General features: G+C 29.4%; 3 protein-coding genes across 3 annotated transcripts; all 3 read left to right on the forward strand.

Annotated features, from left to right (window-relative positions):
- Window positions 1-349: 349 nt before the first annotated feature.
- Window positions 350-5,648, forward strand: LOC107444837 (peroxidasin-like). The gene is made up of 3 exons (XM_016059069.4): window positions 350-1,145; window positions 2,826-2,974; window positions 4,724-5,648. Exons 1-3 carry the CDS (start codon window positions 481-483, stop codon window positions 4,870-4,872), a joined length of 963 nt encoding a protein of 320 aa, XP_015914555.1. The 5' UTR covers window positions 350-480; the 3' UTR covers window positions 4,873-5,648.
- Window positions 5,649-7,446: 1,798 nt separating this feature from the next.
- LOC139425952 (leucine-rich repeat neuronal protein 3-like) lies at window positions 7,447-12,920 on the forward strand. The gene is made up of 3 exons (XM_071182893.1): window positions 7,447-8,188; window positions 11,202-11,350; window positions 12,513-12,920. The coding sequence occupies exons 1-3, from the start codon at window positions 7,530-7,532 to the stop codon at window positions 12,659-12,661; spliced, it is 957 nt and encodes a 318-aa protein (XP_071038994.1). The 5' UTR covers window positions 7,447-7,529; the 3' UTR covers window positions 12,662-12,920.
- Window positions 12,921-14,434: 1,514 nt separating this feature from the next.
- LOC107444854 (carboxypeptidase N subunit 2) lies at window positions 14,435-20,616 on the forward strand. The gene is made up of 3 exons (XM_016059099.3): window positions 14,435-15,149; window positions 17,960-18,108; window positions 20,287-20,616. Exons 1-3 carry the CDS (start codon window positions 14,494-14,496, stop codon window positions 20,430-20,432), a joined length of 951 nt encoding a protein of 316 aa, XP_015914585.3. The 5' UTR covers window positions 14,435-14,493; the 3' UTR covers window positions 20,433-20,616.
- The last annotated feature ends 231 nt before the right edge of the window (window positions 20,617-20,847 follow it).

Below are 20,847 nucleotides of genomic sequence, written 5' to 3' on the forward strand. Positions count from 1 at the left end.
AAATGAATCGATGTATTAGTGATTTATATATTTATTAAATAAGGGGAAAAGTGAATCAGTGAATGGTCGAATGAGTTCATAAAACAAATAAAAACTGGAATAATTGACTGCAAAAAACTATGTAACAACAGTTGCGAATTATTTTTTCATACAAATATTCGGACGAAAAATTGAAAATTTTTTTATTGAAAAATTTTACATTTTCTTTGCACCAGTAAGTTCCTTAAAGGTAAAAAAGTTTTGAATATTTTTTTTCAATGAAACAAAACGAGGAAAGGAATTGTGTTTACAAAACAATAAAAATACGCTATTTTCTATAAAAATAGTAGAAATGTTATCGCGATAATTTGTTATCAATCACATTAAAAATACAGAGTTGCGTAGAAGATCGAGAAAAAAAGATTTGAAACTTATCTGATAAAAGTAATATATCTTACAAATATTGTTTGAAAGCTTTTTATTCTTCATCTGCTTTAACAAATGAAAACAATAATGAAGTACAGTACAATAATTCTATTCTTATTTTGCTTAAGTACTAATGCATGTCCTAGAAAAGAGGACTTGTATCCTTGTACTTGTGATTGGCAGACATCAGGGAATAGTGCTTCCGTCACTTGCGTCAAGCTAGAAAACGATCAGGATTTACTAAGATCCGCCAAATCATTAATTGGTAAGAGTTACGTCAATTCCATTGTCATTCAAGATTCGGCATTTAATTACATAGCTTCAGATACCTTTAAAGGACTAAAGTTCGCAGAGTTGGAAATTAGAGATTCAACTCTAATGGCTTTAACAGATTCAGATGTTGCTTTTAAAGGCTTGGAAGAACACCTAGAGACTTTAAAAATGGATAAATGCGTGCTTTTAAGCCAATGGGACTGGTCTATATTTCGAAATTTGAAAAAATTAAATACGCTTGAAATCAAACATGGTGCTCTTGAAAGCATTGAAGATCTGGGAAAGATAAATTTGTCAAATTTGAAGAGACTAAGTTTTCCTGGAAATAGAATTGATTTCATACATGATGATGCTTTTTCAGACAACAAAAAATTGGTGCATGTTTTTCTTAATGATAACAATATCTCTACACTGAAGAGAACAATGTTTCCTAATCCTGCATCGGAGCTTCAGGAAATAAATTTAAAGTAAGTTCAGCATACTTTGTTTTCTGAATTTCTTCTTTTTAAAAGGGGTTGTGGGAAAATTTAAAAATATTCAGAACTTGGGCAATTTCGTCTGCTTATTAAAGCATAAGGAGAGAAATCACGATTTCGTATTTACCATCTAATCTAAAAAAATAAGCAAACCCTTCAGAAAGCAGAGCAACTGACAAAAAATTTTTGACATCAAAACAAATAATTGTATTAAAAAAATAAGTCAAAAGACGATGCTAAAAAAAGAAATAAAAATCAATACAAGCAAGTCCTCTACCGGAACTTCGAAAATTACTGCCCCCTACCGTTGAGAATAAGTCAATATATTATATAAGTATATATAAGTTTTGTGATATCAGGCGTTTGGAACTGGTGCAAAAAAGTGCATAAGTTGAATATAGACATTTCATTACAGCTGGAGAAAATTTTCATTATTGCATTTGCCTTCTATATTTCTTTAAACAAAGTTCTCTTATTATGTGCAAACTTTACTTTATGTTCAAAATATTTTTAAGCAAAAATTCCAGCATTGTTTTTATTTTATTCCATAACCGCTGTTGATCAGCAGAACCAATTTTCGGGTTTACGACTACTAATGTTCAACTCCGTAGCCTTGCAATTTTGAACCCAATCTAAAAGAGCAGGAAACTCCTAGATCAAGTATTGGTAGAAATTTGACTTCGTGGAGATCTTTTTAATGAAATTAACCCGCATTTGCATTACATAGGGAGGAAAATCATGAAAACCTCCCATGGTTAGCCTGACGGCAAGGGGACTGTAACCCATGATCTGTCTACCACTGAGGATATTTTACGTCAGCACTGTGGTTGGTGCAAGCTGGCTGCGGAATTCATGCTGATCAGAAACCGCTGGAATTCCAGTATTGTTTGTTATTTTAATGTTGAAAATGATCTCTTAATACAAATTAACCTGTTAAGTCTAATACTATATCCTTAATGATGTTGTGTCTATTAATTTTCCTTTTACCTACGTGTAATTTTGTGAAGATATGGTGAAAGCTGAAAATTGTACGTAATATCAGAATTATTGAACTCAGATACTGTGTTAAGCAAAGGGTGTTTCTGCACATAATACCATTTGCTTAAGCTACTTTTATGTAAAATACGATTTGGAAGGGAGTATTTTAGTTCATAAGTGATACAAAATATTTTAGGAACAGACTGAATTTAGTATTTGAATGCAACATGGTGTGCATTATAATACGAGTATATGTATATTAATATACTCGTATACAGGACTTATTTGTATCGTGGTCCAATTCTACTTAATAAAAAACGGAATTAGGCTTAGCTTCATGTTCATACAAGTCAGTCTTGTAATTTTCGGTTACCCGGGCTCAAAAAAATTTAATTATTTTTTTATTTCATTATATTTAATATTTATATGCTTAAAAAAATAAATAAATTAAAAAAAATGAAAAAAAAAAGTTGGCGGTGGTTTTTATTGTTTGGCGACTTTTCGTTTGCTCTCGGGTGAAAAAAAATTGTCAAATCTATTTATTCTACTTGTACACAACTTGTTACAAAACTGAAGAAACTATAAACCACACAAGATACTTTAGAATTGAAGTTCCATTTCTCGAAATGAGCAAGATGGGCTTAGTATTAAAGCATGCTTTCACGTAATTTTATTGTTGACTTTCTTTTTCAGTTATAACGAGATTGGACAGCTACCAGATGATATATTCAGTAATATGCCAAAATTGAAAAATCTTAGTGTTGGAGGAAATAAAATATTGGTTCTTAACGAGAAAGTCTTTTCACTTGTATGGAGACAATTGGATAACTTTGAAGCATTTGGTAAAGTAATCTGAAAATTTTAATTCCTTAATTATAATTGCGCATTTCGTTTATTACACAGCTGATTTTTTAATTTGGTTACTATTTCCAAATTTTTTAAAGCCTTTAACAATGCGATATGTCTTTTAAATCAATAAGAAGTAGAAATTATGTGGAGTTAAATTAAAAAATGTTATTTTTTAACAATCCAATAAATTTGTAGATCAAGTAGATTTCCATCCAGAGTTTTCTTTTTTTCTCTAAAAAAAACAACTTTGCTTCTCGAAATGAAATATGAAAATGAATTTAAAAGCTTTTGGACATGGCAATTAAAAAAAACAAGGAGCAAAGAAAATGCGAAAAATCCGTCGTATTCCTTTTTGTTGATATAAATTCGCATGTTACGTTCATGTCTTTGATAACTGATATTTCCTCTCAGTCCTTTTTTAAAGACTGTGAAATAAAATATTTACACATCTCTTTCTAAAGATAACATGAACGATTTATTTTGATTTATGTCTGACTTACATTAATTTTAAGTGAATTTTTTTTTCACATTTTACTAATGGCGACAAATACCAAGCTCCTTGTTGTTAACGAAAACTAATTTTATGTTTTAAAATGAATTTTTTTTTTGATTTCGTGGTTCCTTACTAACTCGCTTCAGATCAATATTTCAGCAAAATAATTAAAAAAAATTTTTTTCCTTGCATAATACAAACTTTTAATTTTTGTTTTATTTTTTGAATTTTTCTAAAAAAAAATCTATTCTATTAATTTTTCCGCTGGTATTATGATATTTAAAATTTAATACTATTTAGAAATTACACCATGACATTTAATAGTTTAATAAATTTGATTTTGAGAAAATAGATTTGAAGTTGTGATGTATCAACGGAGAATCTGATATTGAAAGCAATACACACGTCCACAACGGAATTTATTGTCAATTGAAACTTAGAAGTTTTCTGTCTAGATAGAATGTTGAAAAACTCAACAGCAGTTTCATACTGAATGAAAATACCAATTTCAATAATTTTTTATCTACCCTACGCAGAAGTTTTAAAAATAGAATCAATCATCAATCCAAATTTTGACCAAATTTCAATAAGCTAGAGAGCTTATATTTTAACTCAACCTGCATACCTGATATCAATACAAGATAAAATTGATTCCTAAATTTCGCAAGTAAAATGTGTTTTCATTTTATCACCAAACTTAAGACATTTTTCGACATGAACAGGCACTAAACTCAAAAGCATGAAATTATCTGAAATTTTAAAGTGAACTTAAGAAAAAATAATACTTATTTTGTTATATCTAATACGCATCACGTTCTTACTGAACTTACGTTAACTTCAAAATCCTGTCCCCCTTCGCCTAGAATTTACTTCCTTGAAATCATAGTTAAAAAAACTTTTGTAATATATGTTTATAATTCATTTAGATTTTGGTTCGTTGTTTCATAATAGTTAAAATATTAATACTCCGCAATTATTGAAAATTGGACAAAAGAAAATTTTGAATCAAGTTCTCTTTATTTTTTTGACCCAACTTTTTATAGCTCTTTATGATTTAAACTTTTAATTGATATCATTTAAATTTCTTTTGCATTTTTCAAAGACTTCTTAATGCTCCTGCCAAATTTGCCTCTTTTGTGTTTTATAATTTCTTTTTAAATAATTTTGTAAGTCGATAGAGTTACACACTTTAAAAAGTGTTAAGTAATTTAATGCAGTTATAAATAATTTAATTTTTTTTTCTTTTTAGAAAATGAGCTTAGATGTGACTGCAGAATGACTTGGATTTTGCAATTAAAACAGCCAAATACTCTTCGAGCTACATGTGCTAATCCTCAAGTCTTAAAGGGAAAGAGCGTATCGTCCCTTACATCAAAAGATTTGTGGTGCATTTATTAGATACTAAGACAACTCGCTACGTCCGTCTACCCCTACGAATGCTATACAACCATTATTGGTTTTTGACTCTAAACAGCTTAATACATCAAAAGGAAAAATTAAATAAACTGATAAAACTTTTTTTACTGTATTAACACACTTATTTGGACTCGTATGTTGTGTACCCAATTCTATTAAGATAAAATTGAATCCCAATTATTTCGCTAAGTAATCTCTAGCTACAAGCTTGTTTTTTTAAAATTCATTTCTATTTTTGATTACTGTAAATACTTGTTAAATGTTTCTGTCAAATAGATAAATTAATTTCTAATATTGCTTACAGTTTTAAATAGTTACTTCATATTGATTCAATTTCCATTCATAACATCAATATTGTAATAATATTTTATATATGGACATCAAGACATATTATAAGAATATTTCAATTGTGGAAATCAATATTATAAAAAAATGTTTATGATAGGATCAATTTGGATATCAATATTTATAAAAGGAAATAATTCTACAGCATGCACTAATTTTTCTAATGAGTCTTAGTTCATGAAAAATATTTTTGACACTTCTTATTTTCATATAAAACTGTTTCTAGCGTAGCCAGTTGCTTATTGTTCATGATATTTTTTGATGGTTTCGATTTTATGTTGTGATGGCTTTTATTATGTAGTTATTTTTGTTTGTTTTAATGTATTATTTGGCAGTTCACAGCTATATTTAAAGTTTTCGTGGTGTGTATGTAAACAAAAATAAAATTCAAAGGGAAATATTATTATTAATGATTTTACAACGTGTGAATTAACTAACTATTTTTGTATTTTTTGATATTCGTAGGGAGGGTATAGAAAGATGATATGGCCTATAGTTTCGGGAGTTCCGCATCTTCAGTTATTCGAAGAAGCCGGATAGCAAAATATTTATGTTAAAGCGAAAAACAGCCCGCTTAAAGAACAGATGAAAGTACATAAATGGACAAAGCACACGCTTAGGGACATACTATAGTTTCAGCTCTATAAACAAGAACTTTCCGCAGTGTCTAAGCACCGAATAATGGTAGAGTAAGTAAAGAGACAAACAAGTGTAAAGTAGTTTAACCAATCTTAGTTATAAAATCGCAGTTTTTTAAAAATTTTGTAATATATGTCTAAAATTCATTTAGATTTTGGTTCGTTGTTTCATTATAGGTAAAATATTATTACTTTTCAACTATGCAAAATTGGACAAAAGCAAATTATGAATGCAGTTCTTCTTATTATTTTGACTCAACTTTTTATAAGGACAGATGAACAAGTTTGAACAAGAAAATAAAAATTGAGATAAGAAAGAGGTGTGAGAAAATTTGGCTGGAGTCCCAGGGTGCAACATATGAAATTAAAATTGATTTCCAAATATTGAGAAATGGTGGAATACTAGCAAGATCATCAACTAAATTATTAGAATTTTTCGAAGCATAGAATGACCTCCAAAAATCAAGTTCGGAAGATGAAAAGTGTTGAATGTTAACTCAAATCTGTGATTTGAATTTCAACTCTGTAAAGCGTTAGAAGATTTATTTTTGTAACATAACTTACCCTTTTTTACTTATTTTATTTTAGTTTGTTATAACCTTTGTTGGACAGCCAACCTAATTTTGGGTATATGACTACTAATGTTCAACTACGCAGCCATGTAATTTTGAACCCAATCCAGAAGACAAGGGAACTGTTGGATCTAGTTTTTGGAGAAATTTGTCTTTGTGGGACTTTTTGATGGAACTAACTCACATTTGCGTTACATGGAAAGGGAAACTATGAACACTTCCCATGGTTACTCTGACGGGAAGGAGACTCCTAACTCATGATCCGTTTACCACTGAGGATATTTTATGCCTGCACAGTGGTCGGGGGCAGAATTCGTATCAACCAACTATCACTAGGATTCGAACTAGGTTCATTGGAAGGAAAACGCTCTATCCCCTGAGCTACCACGACTCATACGTTATTCTTTGTGGAAATGTTTATGTAATAGTTTACATAATTTTTTTTCTGTTCATCTTGTAGTTACGTTTGTTTCAACTCTCGGTTGTTGTTCAACTTAAAGAAAAAGAGTCATCGATTTTCAGACTTGATTTTACATGTGTATAAAAGTTTTATAAAATAAAAATTATAAGTTTTTTTCAAGAGTTTTTTTGATTTAAAATGAGAAAAGTCATATAAAAGAGTTTGCTCTCGTTCAGTGTGAAAATAATTTAAATGCATTAAAAAAAGTTTGTTCTTTAAAGAATTGAACTTCAAATGTTTTTTTATTTATTAATGTAACAGATAAAAATAAAACTATTAATAGAGTACACATTTATACAATAATAATAAAACATATATTTATCAGATATCAACGGTTCTTAAAAACTCTATGAAAAGGTTTTAAGTGTTCTAAAGAATAAAGAAAGTAACGTAATTGTAATAATGTGCATAAATAAATGAGAAAAAGTACCAGAACGGTCTATTATCAGATACGAAAAATTGACGAATTGCGTAAAAATGATCATGGGAAAATGATCAGGTGTTCGAACTTATCTGACAAAATGGCACATTTTTTTCGGCACAGATAAAAGAAAATAAACAATACAATCATTGTTTAATAGCTTCTTAATTTTGATCTTATTTTACTCAAGAAAGAGACGAATAATGAAGTACAATACACTAATCTTATCATTATTATTATTTTTGTTAAGTGCAAATGCATGTCCTAGGAAAGAAGATTTGCTCCCTTGCATTTGTGATGGGCCAGAAGTAGAGGGTAGCGCTTACATCACTTGTTCCAAGCTGGAAAATGATCAAGAATTGACAACTTCAGCCAAATCACTAATTGGAAAAAATTACATCTATTCAATTACCATTCAGGATTCAGCTTTCAATTACATATCTTCAGGTGCATTTAAGGGGTTAAAGTTCGTCGAATTAGAAATTAAAGACTCCACTTTGAGGGCTCTGACAGATACAGATGTGGCTTTTGAGGGTTTGGAAGACCATTTGGAGATTTTTCGAATGGAGAATTGTGATTTCTTGAGTGAATGGGACTGGTCCATGTTTCGGAAGTTGAAAAAACTAAGTACATTAGAAATAGAAAATGGCGCTTTGGAGAACATTGAAGATATGGGAAAGATAAATTTGGAAAATTTGAAAACGGTTAGTTTTGCGGAAAATAAAATTAATTTCATTGATGATAAAGCCTTCTCTAACTGCGAGAAACTAATGATTGTTGTACTCAAAAATAATAAAATATCGATATTGAAGAGAACAATGATTCCTAATCCTGCACCAGAACTTATACATATAGATTTAAAGTAAGTCCGTATATTTTGTTTTTGCTTGTTTTTTTTTAAGTGAGTTTTATATAAAAGTAAAGCACAATTAATTTTGAATTGTATAGTGCGATAAATAAAAAACGGGCCACCCTGAATAACGTTTGATCAGATCTTCAGGTTATAGGACTCAATCTTAATAGTTCGAAGGGGTGACTTCAAATATGCTAATTAATTAGTACAGACGATATTTTAAATTATGAAACCTGACACAGAAACGTACTTTCGCTGAATAAACATCCCTTTTTTTAGTTGGATATGTGGGAAATATGGTCCCTGTAGTTTGGTCATTAGAGCGGTCTTTTCTGATGTATCTGTAGAAAAACTGCGGCTATTTTGCATTGTTGTAAAAGAGATCTTTCAAGCAATCAAACGAATTTTGACGTCTTAAAACTCGCTTTCCTCGTTAATAGTTTTTGAACTATTTATAAAGTCTTTGATTTTTATTCTTGATCGAATATTAACTGATTATTAATTTCTTAGATTTTTGTAAGTATTCTAAATATTCTAAAGATAGATTGAGGATGAAGATAACGCACACAATCTTTATAAATAATATATATGTAAAATACATATTTAGCATAATTTTAGTTATTTTAATATTCTGAAGCATTGAAAATTTTTAAGTAACATTTCTACTCAATTTAATTATTTTAAAATTTTCTTTAAGTTAAGCATTTAAATGTTTCAAAATTTTAGATTTATTATATATATTTTTTTATTTTTGACTTGAAGAAATTACTTTTACTCAAAGTTATGGTGAAAACAATATTATAGCAAAATGTAAATTTATGAATTTTTTTTTGTTCGAATTCATGCTAAACTAAAGCTATTTCAGAATCAAAATCGGACTTATTATGTTGTCGAATCCAAATAAATTAAATACAATATATAGCAAAATGTAACGAACAATATTATAGCAAAATGTAAATTTATGAATTTTTTTTTGTTCGAATTCATGCTAAACTAAAGCTATTTCAGAATCAAAATCGGACTTATTATGTTGTCGAATCCAAATAAATTAAATTTTACATTTTACATTTTACATTTTACATTTTGCTATAATTCGGATTTCAAACAACTTCACATCATATGAGTTTACTGAATTGAAATATGAATATTTATTTTCAGATTTTTTTGGCTTAATTGATAAACCTCTTCATAATTTTCATCCATAAATTTTTGACTGTTTTTGAAATTTGTCTTAAATAATTTTATATCATCTAAGGAAAATTTCTTTTATTATGTAAAAATTAATCTTTTAAAATTAAAGAAATAACTTTGCTTAAAAAAATATGTTAACAGTATTTTCACTTAAACATAAATGATTAGAGACTTATAAACTTCTCTTTTTTTTAAATAAAATACATTATAAAAATTTAAAAAAAGAACGACAATTCTAGAAACTGAGGCAAACAACGTATAAGACAAGAATTGGCTTTAATCATAAGTTAAATCTCAGAAAAATGATTAAACAACAACTTATTCAATTTGTATTTTAACATATTCAACCAAATTACTTAAATAACTATAAAAAAAATGATGATATTCAAACTTTTAGCCGTGAGAAAATTTGTTATTTACCCTTTTCACATTATACTGTTAAACAACCAGAATTTCATCCGCGCAACTGGGTTCACATTATAAAGCCGCTTAGCTCTTTGCAACTGAGAATATACTGTAGCCAGGAGGGTGAATCTATCAATTTCATGACCAACTAAATTGGGTTCGAATTCCAGCTTTGACAACACAATGTTTCTTACATTTCCTCAACACATGAAGAGTTTCAAGTGTCCTGCGCTCTCCAATCGGAGATCTGAACTATTAGGATACAAATCTCGTATTCAGGCATAGATGGCAGCACTGCAGAGCTAAAAAAAGTATTTCCAGTATTTCCCATCTCTGACTATAGATGGCATCACCAGATAAACTAGTGAAGTCCCATTCAATGGTTTATTTTATTTGACAAAACTCAACCTCAACCTGACTCCACCCCTTTGCAGCGGGTCAAAATTGTGATGACATGTCTTCGGATCATCTTCAGGGATGTTTCCCAGACCGTCGCCAATAGTCCATTGTTTAGCTCTAGTGCTACGTAAATAAAATACCCACCAATGTCAATACAACTGAATATTTACTGCAGATTTGAGGTTAATAAAACTGTATATATTTATTGTACACTGAGGAAAAAAGTAATAGTCAAAAATACAAGATTTCGGTAAAATTTGTAAAATTTACCGGGTTTCTGGCTCTATGGGAACAACATAAAAGCTCGTTAATTTTTATCGAAGCACTTTGGTAATACTTTTGGTCAAATTAACCCTAAAATACCATTTTATAATATGTTTCAAAATTTGATAAATATGCTAAAATTTTGTAATTTTATCACACCATAGAGTATGACATAAAAACCCATTTATTTGGTTCACTTTATTTTCCCGTTTGGTATTTTTACTAGTTGTGTGATAATAAGGACCAGTATATTGAAAACTAGTAATTTAAGTAAACCGTTATATTTATGAATGGAACAATTACCACTTAAATGGTTTAAATACCATAATATTTTAGTTTCATTACCAGAATTATGATTTTTTTTCTTTTTACCAGAAATGTTTTTACCATACAACACGGTAATTTCATCAGAATTTCTTTTCCTTGTAGAATGTTTGAGGTTGTACCTTTCTAAAATTATTGCAGTTCACAAATTGTAATAATTTTGTAGTTCTTAGAGCTCAAAACTTCTGTTTTAGAATTGTCTAAATCACAACAGTCTTTTTAAGTCTCAACAGAACTGAATTTTCTTAAAAAAATATGCAGTTTATTTTTAGCTGGGTTGTATACTTTATGTCATCCTAATTCTAACATTCAATATATAATGTTAGTTCTGATCAAATATGATTAACTTGACAGCAAAAATAGCTAAAAATTTCACTTTATGTATTTATACTGCTTCATAATGAAAATGTATAACTTTGTAGTGAATGCTTCTTTCCAGTCACAACGAAATTGAACAGTTACCTGACGATATGTTTAGCAATATGCCGAAATTGGAAAATCTCAGCATTGGTGGAAATAAAATACTAGTTATTGGAGAAACGATATTTTCGTCTATATGGAGTCAATTGGAAACTTTTGAAGCAATGGGTAAAATATTTTACACATTATATTTTTATACAATTGCGTACAAAATATATTATATTTTAGTTATCCTCGAATCGTTAGTTTGCATTTAGTAAAATGCAAATAAATGTGTAATATCATGCGCATAATACAGGGCATATTTTCGTTTGAAAGCGTAATATTGAATATGCTCTCTTAAAACGGATACATAAAACATTAAGCAATAAATTTTTTGTTGCATTTATACAAATACTTAATCCAGCAAATTCTTGAGTGGGGATTCCGAATCTGACACATTAGTTTTACCCCTGAAGTTGCAGTTTTTCAAATGACATTTCAGGTCTATTTTTTATTGAAATGTGCAAGCCATTACAGACAATACGTCCTGACATGTATCTGTTGCATGAGATTTTTAACAGATCTTAAATCCTTTCGTATCGCTTATTTCAAACCCGCAATCTGTTTCTCTCTCCAAGATATAGCTTTTTTTAAAGGACTTTTTTTTAGTCTACTTTTTGTCGTAATGTACAAGTTTGAAAACGTTATACATAACTGTGATTCACCTAAATGTCGACAAAATTCTAGAGGAGTTGGGGCACATCCTTAGAATTAAAATTCATAGAATCCCTGCTTGGAAATGTCATCACTCGTCGCTAGGTGCATTTCCCTAGAAGAGCACAGGAAGAAACAGTTCGTAATCGGGAAGCGCCCTTAGCGGTGTAGGATGACATTTCTGGGCTTCAATTCCAATGCAATTTTAATACCGATGATGTGTCTTAACAAATCCTAGAAATTTGTCTCAGCATTTATGCGATCCCTGTTATATACAACGTTTTCAAACTTGAACATTTCGACAAAAAATAAAGTAAAAAGTCATTAAAAAAACTGTAGTTTGGAAAGAGAAACAAATTGCGGGTTTGAAATAAGCGATAAAAAAGATCTAAGATCTGTTAAGAAATCTCATGAAACCAGGGCCTACAGATGGGTTAGGTAGCAATGCTGACCCATTGGAACTGCCAGAACATTGGTGTTAAAATTGTGGAGCCTTAACTTACATTGAATAATAACTCGCTGTTGAAGAGGCATTTTTTTTATTTTTTATATATATTTCCTCTGTAATTTAAGAATACAAGCCTATAAGTATAATGATATATAGTTTTAAACGATATTTATCATTTTTTTTCAGGAAATGAGCTAAGATGTGATTGCAGGATGACTTGGATTTTGAATACAAAGCAGCCAAAAGCTATACGAGCTGCGTGTGCAAATCCCCAAGCCTTAAAAGGGAGGAACATACAATCGCTTACGTCGAAAGATCTGTGGTGCATTTATTAAATTAATATATTGATGTATACGTTGTCAAATACAAAAATGTTATTGCTCCTACCTACGGCCGGAAGCATTAGTATAAAACTATGTATATGCATAGGTATTTATATAATAATTTGATGCAACAGATGTATACTATACTGATTACTAATTGTTGGTTTTCGGTTATTATTTATCCTATTAAGCGGCAAATCTTCTTTCTTTTACACATGAACTTTGTTTTCAATGTAACCAGGTAATTTTTCATTAAACGTGGAAATTTATTGAATTGATTTTATTGTTAATACTGTTATTAAGCACTTCATGATCCGACAAATATTTTATAATTTTCCAGTGGCAAGTTTAATTTTGGTAAGATATTTTTTAATTTTCAAAAATAAATCATTAAAAAAATTAAAAAATCTAATGTTAAAGGAACTTTGATATTGGACACATTTTATAAAAGAAGTTGCGGTAGTATGGAGTAATGGTAAGAAACACCTCGTTTATATTTATAAATAACCTGTTATAAATTTTTTCTGTTACTTTACAGTTAGATGTGCACAATTGCTTTTCATTATTTCGTTCTAGAGGGAGGGAAAGGAAAAAAGTACTATACATCCTAACTTTCAATAAAAGTCACTGTAAAATAGTGAAATCAATTATTTTTAAGTATATTAGGACAATTTTGTTTCTAAAATAACAATTACAGCACTAAGACACGGTTGATCATTAATCGCTTTCCTGTCAATGCAAACATGGTTCGCAAAATCTTTTTCAAACCTAAGTTACTGAACTACTGTTCAAAAAGCAGAAATTAGGTTTCTTAAGTTAACTCAAAAATGGATGAAAGAACATGAAAAAAAATTTTTTTTGGTGAGGCAAATTGATTCTAGGCTTTCATGAAAATACTTAGAATCGTACAAATTGTAAGTGATTGTATTTATTTTTAAGAATACACGGAAAATATTTAATTTTTTGCGAGTTTAATAGATTATATATTTTTTTTACAAATTTAATAGCCATCTTTAGATAAAACGATATATCACTTTATCCATATTAACACTAGATTGTCCAAGGATGTCGTTTTGACTGCTTTTTAATTTCAATTAGAAAAACAATGTTGTATATAATGACACAATTTCTGAGAATTTTGTGACTTTTTGTACAACATATAATTTTTTTTATTGTTAATATTTACTATTAACTTGTTATATAACTGTAAATAATATAAAAAATATTAAAAATTAATTTTAAACAAATTTCTCTACAGATTAGATATTCTTTCACAATCCAATCATTTTGACTGTTTTTGGGCAATATAGGTACATACTAAGTTTCAGTCTTTCCAGTGTTAGCAACTGAAAAAATAAACAACACGAAAATTTTATTTTCAGAAAAGAAAAATTAGTTGTGGAATCTTATTCGTTTCGAAAAATCTTATTTTGTTTTGAATATTTCTATAAACATCTTGCTATTTTGTTTTATTATTGTCTTTACTATGAGGTTTTAAAATGGAAAATTTAAACGCACTATACACATTAACCACTTAAAACAAGATGATTTTTCAGATTGGAAAGAAAACAACATAATTGTAAACTAGTGATCCATTTCCATCATTTTCAGGTTGGATCTCTCCTTAAAAAATTAAATTAATTATAAAATAATTTTCAAAACAGAACAAAAACAAATTTCTATAAATTTTAATATGTCAGTTGGGTAGAACAAATGAAGAGAAAATGCTCAGATGTTTCGATGCTTATCAGAATTTATATCACCCTTTCAAGATAAAAGAAACTCTTTGCTTCCAGTGAATGAAGAAGCCTTTTATTTCAAGTTTGCATTTTTGAACTAAAACAATGTTGTTATTCAATGTATTTATTTTGTTTATATATTGCTTCAGTGCAAGTGCTTGTCCTAGACCAGAAGCTTTGTATCCCTGTATCTGCAATTGGGATGAAACGAGCGACAACTATTGGATAACTTGTGATAAATTGGAGAACAATCAGGACTTAATAACTGCAGCCAAATCGCTTATTGGGAAAAATTACATTCTGTCCTTTTCCATTCGAGACTCGGTATTCACTTTTATATCATCAGATACTTTCAAAGGACTGAAGTTTGCTGAGTTAGAGATTAAAAACTCTACTCTTATGGCCTTGACAGACAGTGATTTTGCATTTGAAGGTCTTGAAGACCATCTAGAGACTTTCAGAATGGACAGTTGCGTACTTTTAAGCGAATGGAGTTGGTCAGTTTTAAGTAAATTGAAAAATCTTAAAATATTGGAAATCAAAAGGGGAGTGCTTGAGGATATAGAAGATTTGGGAAAAATAAAATTTCCGGTTTTGAGAACTGTTGACTTTTCTTACAATAGAATTAGTTTTATTCATGATGAGGCATTTGCTAGTAGCAACTCCTTGAAATATGTAAATCTTAAGAATAACGAGATTTCTACACTTAAAAGGACAATGTTTCCTAATCCTGCGTCTTCTCTTGCTGGTCTGAACTTCAGGTAAGTTAAGTTTATTCCAGTTAACAAATTAGTTGTGTTATTTAAATTTCACAAATGTATTATTTTAAACTTATAGTTTAACTTATAATAAATATATATATATAAAACAAAATAAATAAATACAAAAAAACACGAAGAAAATTAAGAAAAACAATAAGTTTCATTTATTGCGCATAAGCTGCAAGTAAACAGAACTCATAAGATAAGTTCAAAATTAAGATAAAACATAGAAAATTACAGACATATGAAAAAAAGGGGGAAAAGAAAAATAATAATAAAAAAAAACAACTGGGGAAAAAAAAGGGATAAAATTTTTTTAAAAAATCCTGACAATAAAAGATATAATCTTTTCATCAGTCCGCATGATTATATCCACAAAAAAAAGTACTTTCTGATATTGTATCCATATAGCCAAAGCAAAATATATTAATACAATAGTGTGAGGAGCACTTAAAATTTTTCTTACAAAAGTTACAAAATTTATTTGTTGTAAATTTCGTAAAAAAAAATTTAAAATAGTTTCTGTGGCTGGAAACATGAACTCAAGTGGGAAACATGAACTATGTGGACGTTTTGGACAATGCTGCACTCCCAATTTCATGGCAATATCTCGGAGAAGGCCCATTTCTCTTCCAGATGGATAACTGCTCCATTTACACATCGAGGCTTGAACAAACGTGGTGTGGCGAAATGTGTTTTCAAAAACGGGACATGCCTTCTCTAAACCCCGATCTAGATCCCATAGAACACCATTGGGACGAATTAGAGAGCAGATTACGTAGCCAGCCAAATTGACCCTCCTCACTGCAAGCATTTCATTTCATTTGTGACGGAAGCCAATTGCTATGTCCACCTACCGAAAATCGGCGGTAAGTCTTCCCAGACGTGTGCAGACAGCCATCGATGCAAAAGAGGGACCAATATTAATATGTTCCTTAGGACGCTCAAAATACCACTGGATGTCCGGATAATTTTGGCCAGATAGTGTATATGTACAAAACTAAAATCTTAATTCTTAGTTAAATTACGTAGTATTTTCATACAACCATTTTAGGCAGGGTGATATCTTCGAGTCAAAATCAGGGTGCTTGGTTAAAACTGCCAACGAAAAATGGTTAAATAAGGTAAATAGTTAATGGTTGAATATATGGTTGAATAGGCAATGCAAATTTGTTAAACGGTTACATTACCTATTCAATCAAAATAGTCAAATAACCGTGAAAGGTGGTATTTATACTATTAATTGTGAAGAAAATCGTCTATTGATCTATTGATTGTTATTACCTTCTACGGTTTAGCAGCAAAAAGTTTCATATGAGTCAACTTGGTCCACAGCCTGTTGGATACGAGCTCACGTTCTTCGGAAGCTGGAAGCTTAGTCATACATGGATTAAATATTTCTATTTTGATTTTCGAGCATCTAGTGCTTAAGAACACAGTGAATGCTTAATGATGTTATAATAATAAGTATGTACTTAATACGTTATAAAACATAAAACAACTTAGTTTTGTGAAGCTGGATACCACTTTAGCCGCGAGGGCTAAACTATCAATTTCATGACCAGTTGAATAGGGGCTTGTAATCCTACCGTTGACACCACAATATTTCTTCCGTTACTCCAACACATGAGGAGTTTTCAGAGTTTTGCACTCTTCAATTTAGGACCATGGACAATTGGAATACAAACATAGATGGCAGTAGCTTAAGGCTGATGAACACATAACACAACAGTCTGGTATTTTTCCTCATTCGTAAGTAGAGGGCACTACGAGATAAATTAATTAAACCACATTCCATGCCTTATTTGACAAAACACAACTCAACCACATTATTACTCCATATATTACAATTTACCTAAAGAAAATCTTAACATAACGTAATTCTAAAGTAACACCAATATTCAGAGTATATTTTATGCTTTTGAATACATGTTAACTGTTTTTTGAATACATGTTATGTGTTTTTTGATACATATTATGTGTTTTTTGAATACATGTTAAGTGTCGATGGTTACAAAACAGTACAGTTTCATTCATGGTTTCTTAACCATATCAGTTGTAAACGATTTCGAACCCGTAAAGATAAGGAAATGTTCCTAAGCGTGAACTTTACGGTTAATTGAAGGGACAGACTGCTGCTGGTTATTTACCGTAATTTTAGACAGTTTCTACTCTTAGAATTTTCATCTAGCTTTTATAGACTTATGTCTAAAAGCCAGGAATTAAATATTTAAGTTTTACTTACTTTAGTTCTGAGAAATTACAGAGCCTTCTATTAATATTTCTCAAACTTTCCGTTTGTAATTCACAGTAAATTCACATGAGACACCTGAAATATGATTTCCAATAGATTCAGATGTTTTAACTGAAAATATTTGGTCAGTTGGTTTTATTAACATAAACATAATCAGAGTTGTCTTTCTGCCGCTTTAAAAAAGTTAAACATACATTTTTAATATGATTTTTACAACAAGTGACAAAAGGAAGTGTACCGTAAATGAATTATAGCGAATTAATACTTCCGACTGAGAAATCTAGGTAATGTCATTTTAAAATGAATAAAAGTTATCAGATTTCTAAGTATGATTTGTAGATTGATTTTTATTACTTTTATACAATAAATGATTTAACTTGCTATATTGAATTTGTTGAACTTTTGTATTTTAACTCATATTGTCACCTAGTTAGAACTGGTATAGTTTTGCTTTAGCTCTCATTTTCTAAGTACAAAATATGAAAACTATTACAATGAGTAATTTTTTGGTGAAGGGTAATTATGAAGCTATTCATTTGAATATTTTCGTTTTCAGTTATAACAAGATTGAACAGCTTCCAGGTGATATCTTTAGTAACATGCCATTTTTAAGAGTAATGGATCTTGGACACAATGAAATACTGGTTTTAAGCGAAGCAGTGTTTAAGCCAGTGTGGGATGGACTTGCAGAGTTCCACGCTCTTGGTAAAATATTTCAAGTAAAATCTACTCTAAGACATTTCGAACACTGATTCTTTTTCTTTTGAAAGTATATTAAACCTAAAGTATTTAAAGTATAAAAAATCCTTTTAATATTAAAATAATTATTGTATAAAAATAGATTTATATTTATATGAATTTTTAGGAACTATTTTTCGCATAATGTAAAAATAATCAAACCAATAAGCATGAAGCCTAATAGTTTATTAAAGTAATTGGTTAAGATTGAATATTTACATGGGTGCAAGTAACATGCATAATAACAGTAAAACAATGAATACAAACTCCAAATCATTTGTGTAAATTTTTTTCAAATATAATCTTTCTTATCGGCATAGAAGCATTCTATGTAGATTCACGGCAGTTGATTTTTTTAACACATGAAAATTTTAAAATCTCCGTTTTTTGCATAAAACACAGGGCTGTATTAGTTGAAGGAAATTTTAAGAAACATTCTTGTTAAAGTTGCGATTTCTCGCTAAAAATTCCTATTTAAGTTTAATTTAACTAAAAGGTATCCCTTTATCTTGAAAAGTATTTTAATTCCGATCTTAGTGGATGAAGGGTTCCCCAATTTTTGTGTTTTATATATTTTCATAAATATACTGAAAAAGTAGAAAATGTGCGTACTAACAAAAACAAGCAACATATAAACAAGTGAATTAACAAAAATAACCAACAAGCAACATATCTTAAAGCTAGTTTACTTAAATTCACTAAAAAATTCTGAGAACTGTTTGGAAGTGCTGAATGGATAATTCAGCACTTCATTTAAGACAGGTAAAGTTTATGACCCTAAAATATCCTTGAATCTCGATCCACTAGTTCTTCACTTGAAACAAATAATATATATATGACCCTAAAATATCTTTGAATCTTAATCCACTTTCCTTTCATTTACAAATTGAGTCCCAAATAATATTTATGACTCGAAAATATCATTGAAACTTCATCCACTGAGCTCTTCATTTAGTACAAGTAATATTTACGACTCGAAAATAAATATTCTTGAAACTTAATCTCTTCAGCTCTTCATTTAGCAAAAGTAAAATTTCTGAATTGAAAATATGTTTATAGGATGTTATTCCCTTTAGATGCCTATTTTGTCTTCTCATATTATCCTAACTAGATAAAATTATCTTATCAATACCAAGGATATTAATAGAATGGAAGAAGGCCTATTAAAATTGCCAATTTACATTCTAAAAATTCAAAATTCATTTCGAAATGTAACTTTCAAGTCTAATGAGTATCTCGTTCTCTCTATCATGTGTGTTGTGTGGTGCCCTTTTGTTGGCAGTTGGCATCATACATAAGCTAGAGGCATACTATTTTTAAAGAGATACAGAAATTACTTGTGAGAAGATACTAACTTAATTTTTTTTATTAATTAGAGTTTTCTAACTTTTAAAATAAAGCCTTTATATTGATGGTGATTGATTATAAGCAGTTATTCATAATAGCATGTAATTCAAATAAGCGAGTTTTAATAGCAGCGTAACTTTTATAATAGCTACAAGATCATTTGAGGAGGTTTTATTTTGCTGCTGGAATTAGACATTCCTTCTGAAAATGTATTAATAAAGGCACATCTGAAAACGTCTGGTACGTAAATGTTCGAGTAGAAAAATGCGTCAAAAAACAATTTAGGCACCTCAAAATTCTGACCTAAAAGATTCTAAACTAATAAAAAATAGCCATGGAGTATTCTGAAGAAATATATTTGAAAAAAAAAATGCTTAAACTTACAACATCAGAAGTGATTTTAAGACGGCGTTCGGAAACTATTTAGGAAGCACATTAAAAACCGTTAAAAAAGTATATAAGTTCTAGTTTTATGGAAATGTGTAAAAGTAACTAAATTTAAGTAAACTTAGAATTTAAATATCAAAAAACAAATAATAGACATGAATAAAACTAATGACTTTTTTTGATCTTAATGTTTTGATACCAACTCACTATATTAATACTTTATCTTTTTGACGAAAATTGTTTTATTGCTGCTATTTATTATGTTTTTAAATGTTATTTGACTGTATACAATATTTATTATGTACCTTGCACATTAAGCAGCAGAAAAAAAAAGAAATCAAAGCAATTTAATGACATCAAAGTGTTAAATTTGAGTACAGTTTTTTTAAAATATATGTTTCACTTTGGTAGGAAATGAGCTCAGATGTGATTGCAGATTGACTTGGATTTTAAAGATGAAGAAGCCGCAAATCATCGATGCGACCTGCGCCATGCCCCAACCACTAAGAGGGAAGAGTTTATCATCTTTAAAATCAAAGGATTTATGGTGTATTTAATTGACAAAAAAGGATGTTTCATCTTATTTTAGAAGCAAAAATTACCCAAATCTTTTAGTATAGAACTAATGTAATCTTCTGTATTTATCATATTTTTTTAAACCGACAAGTGAACAGAAACAGTGGTGATATAAGTGTAGATGTTAATGCTGCAACATAATTATATAAAATATTGAGCGTTACACTCACTATTCTTTCATTTTGTATATTACAACTTACTTAGACTCATACTTGTTAAACTCTTAAAAAATTGGCTCTTGTGGACCACAAAATGGTGCAAGTTTCCTGAAACTTTATTATGGTGACGGTTATTTCAATTCATAAAGAAAACCTCCAATTACAGAGCGCAGATGGATTATTTCAAATAATCATAAAACTTATTTTCAAAGCCATTTTGAATAAGGAAGAAACCTAA

This window comes from Parasteatoda tepidariorum, chromosome 7 (assembly GCF_043381705.1).
Source record: "Parasteatoda tepidariorum isolate YZ-2023 chromosome 7, CAS_Ptep_4.0, whole genome shotgun sequence".
NCBI classification, from domain to species: Eukaryota; Metazoa; Arthropoda; class Arachnida; order Araneae; family Theridiidae; genus Parasteatoda; species Parasteatoda tepidariorum.

What these genes read in the sequence shown, in the direction of transcription:
- LOC107444837 (XM_016059069.4), top strand. Translation starts at nt 481, where the DNA reads ATGAAAACAATAATGAAGTACAGTACAATAATTCTATTCTTATTTTGC. An exon ending in CTTCAGGAAATAAATTTAAA is followed by an intron (nt 1,146 to 2,825) that starts GTAAGTTCAGCA and finishes TTTCTTTTTCAG; the next exon opens with TTATAACGAGATTGGACAGC. An exon ending in GGATAACTTTGAAGCATTTG is followed by an intron (nt 2,975 to 4,723) that starts GTAAAGTAATCT and finishes TTTTCTTTTTAG; the next exon opens with AAAATGAGCTTAGATGTGAC.
- LOC139425952 (XM_071182893.1), top strand. Translation starts at nt 7,530, where the DNA reads ATGAAGTACAATACACTAATCTTATCATTATTATTATTTTTGTTAAGT. An exon ending in CTTATACATATAGATTTAAA is followed by an intron (nt 8,189 to 11,201) that starts GTAAGTCCGTAT and finishes GCTTCTTTCCAG; the next exon opens with TCACAACGAAATTGAACAGT. An exon ending in GGAAACTTTTGAAGCAATGG is followed by an intron (nt 11,351 to 12,512) that starts GTAAAATATTTT and finishes ATTTTTTTTCAG; the next exon opens with GAAATGAGCTAAGATGTGAT.
- LOC107444854 (XM_016059099.3), top strand. Translation starts at nt 14,494, where the DNA reads ATGTTGTTATTCAATGTATTTATTTTGTTTATATATTGCTTCAGTGCA. An exon ending in CTTGCTGGTCTGAACTTCAG is followed by an intron (nt 15,150 to 17,959) that starts GTAAGTTAAGTT and finishes TTTCGTTTTCAG; the next exon opens with TTATAACAAGATTGAACAGC. An exon ending in TGCAGAGTTCCACGCTCTTG is followed by an intron (nt 18,109 to 20,286) that starts GTAAAATATTTC and finishes TCACTTTGGTAG; the next exon opens with GAAATGAGCTCAGATGTGAT.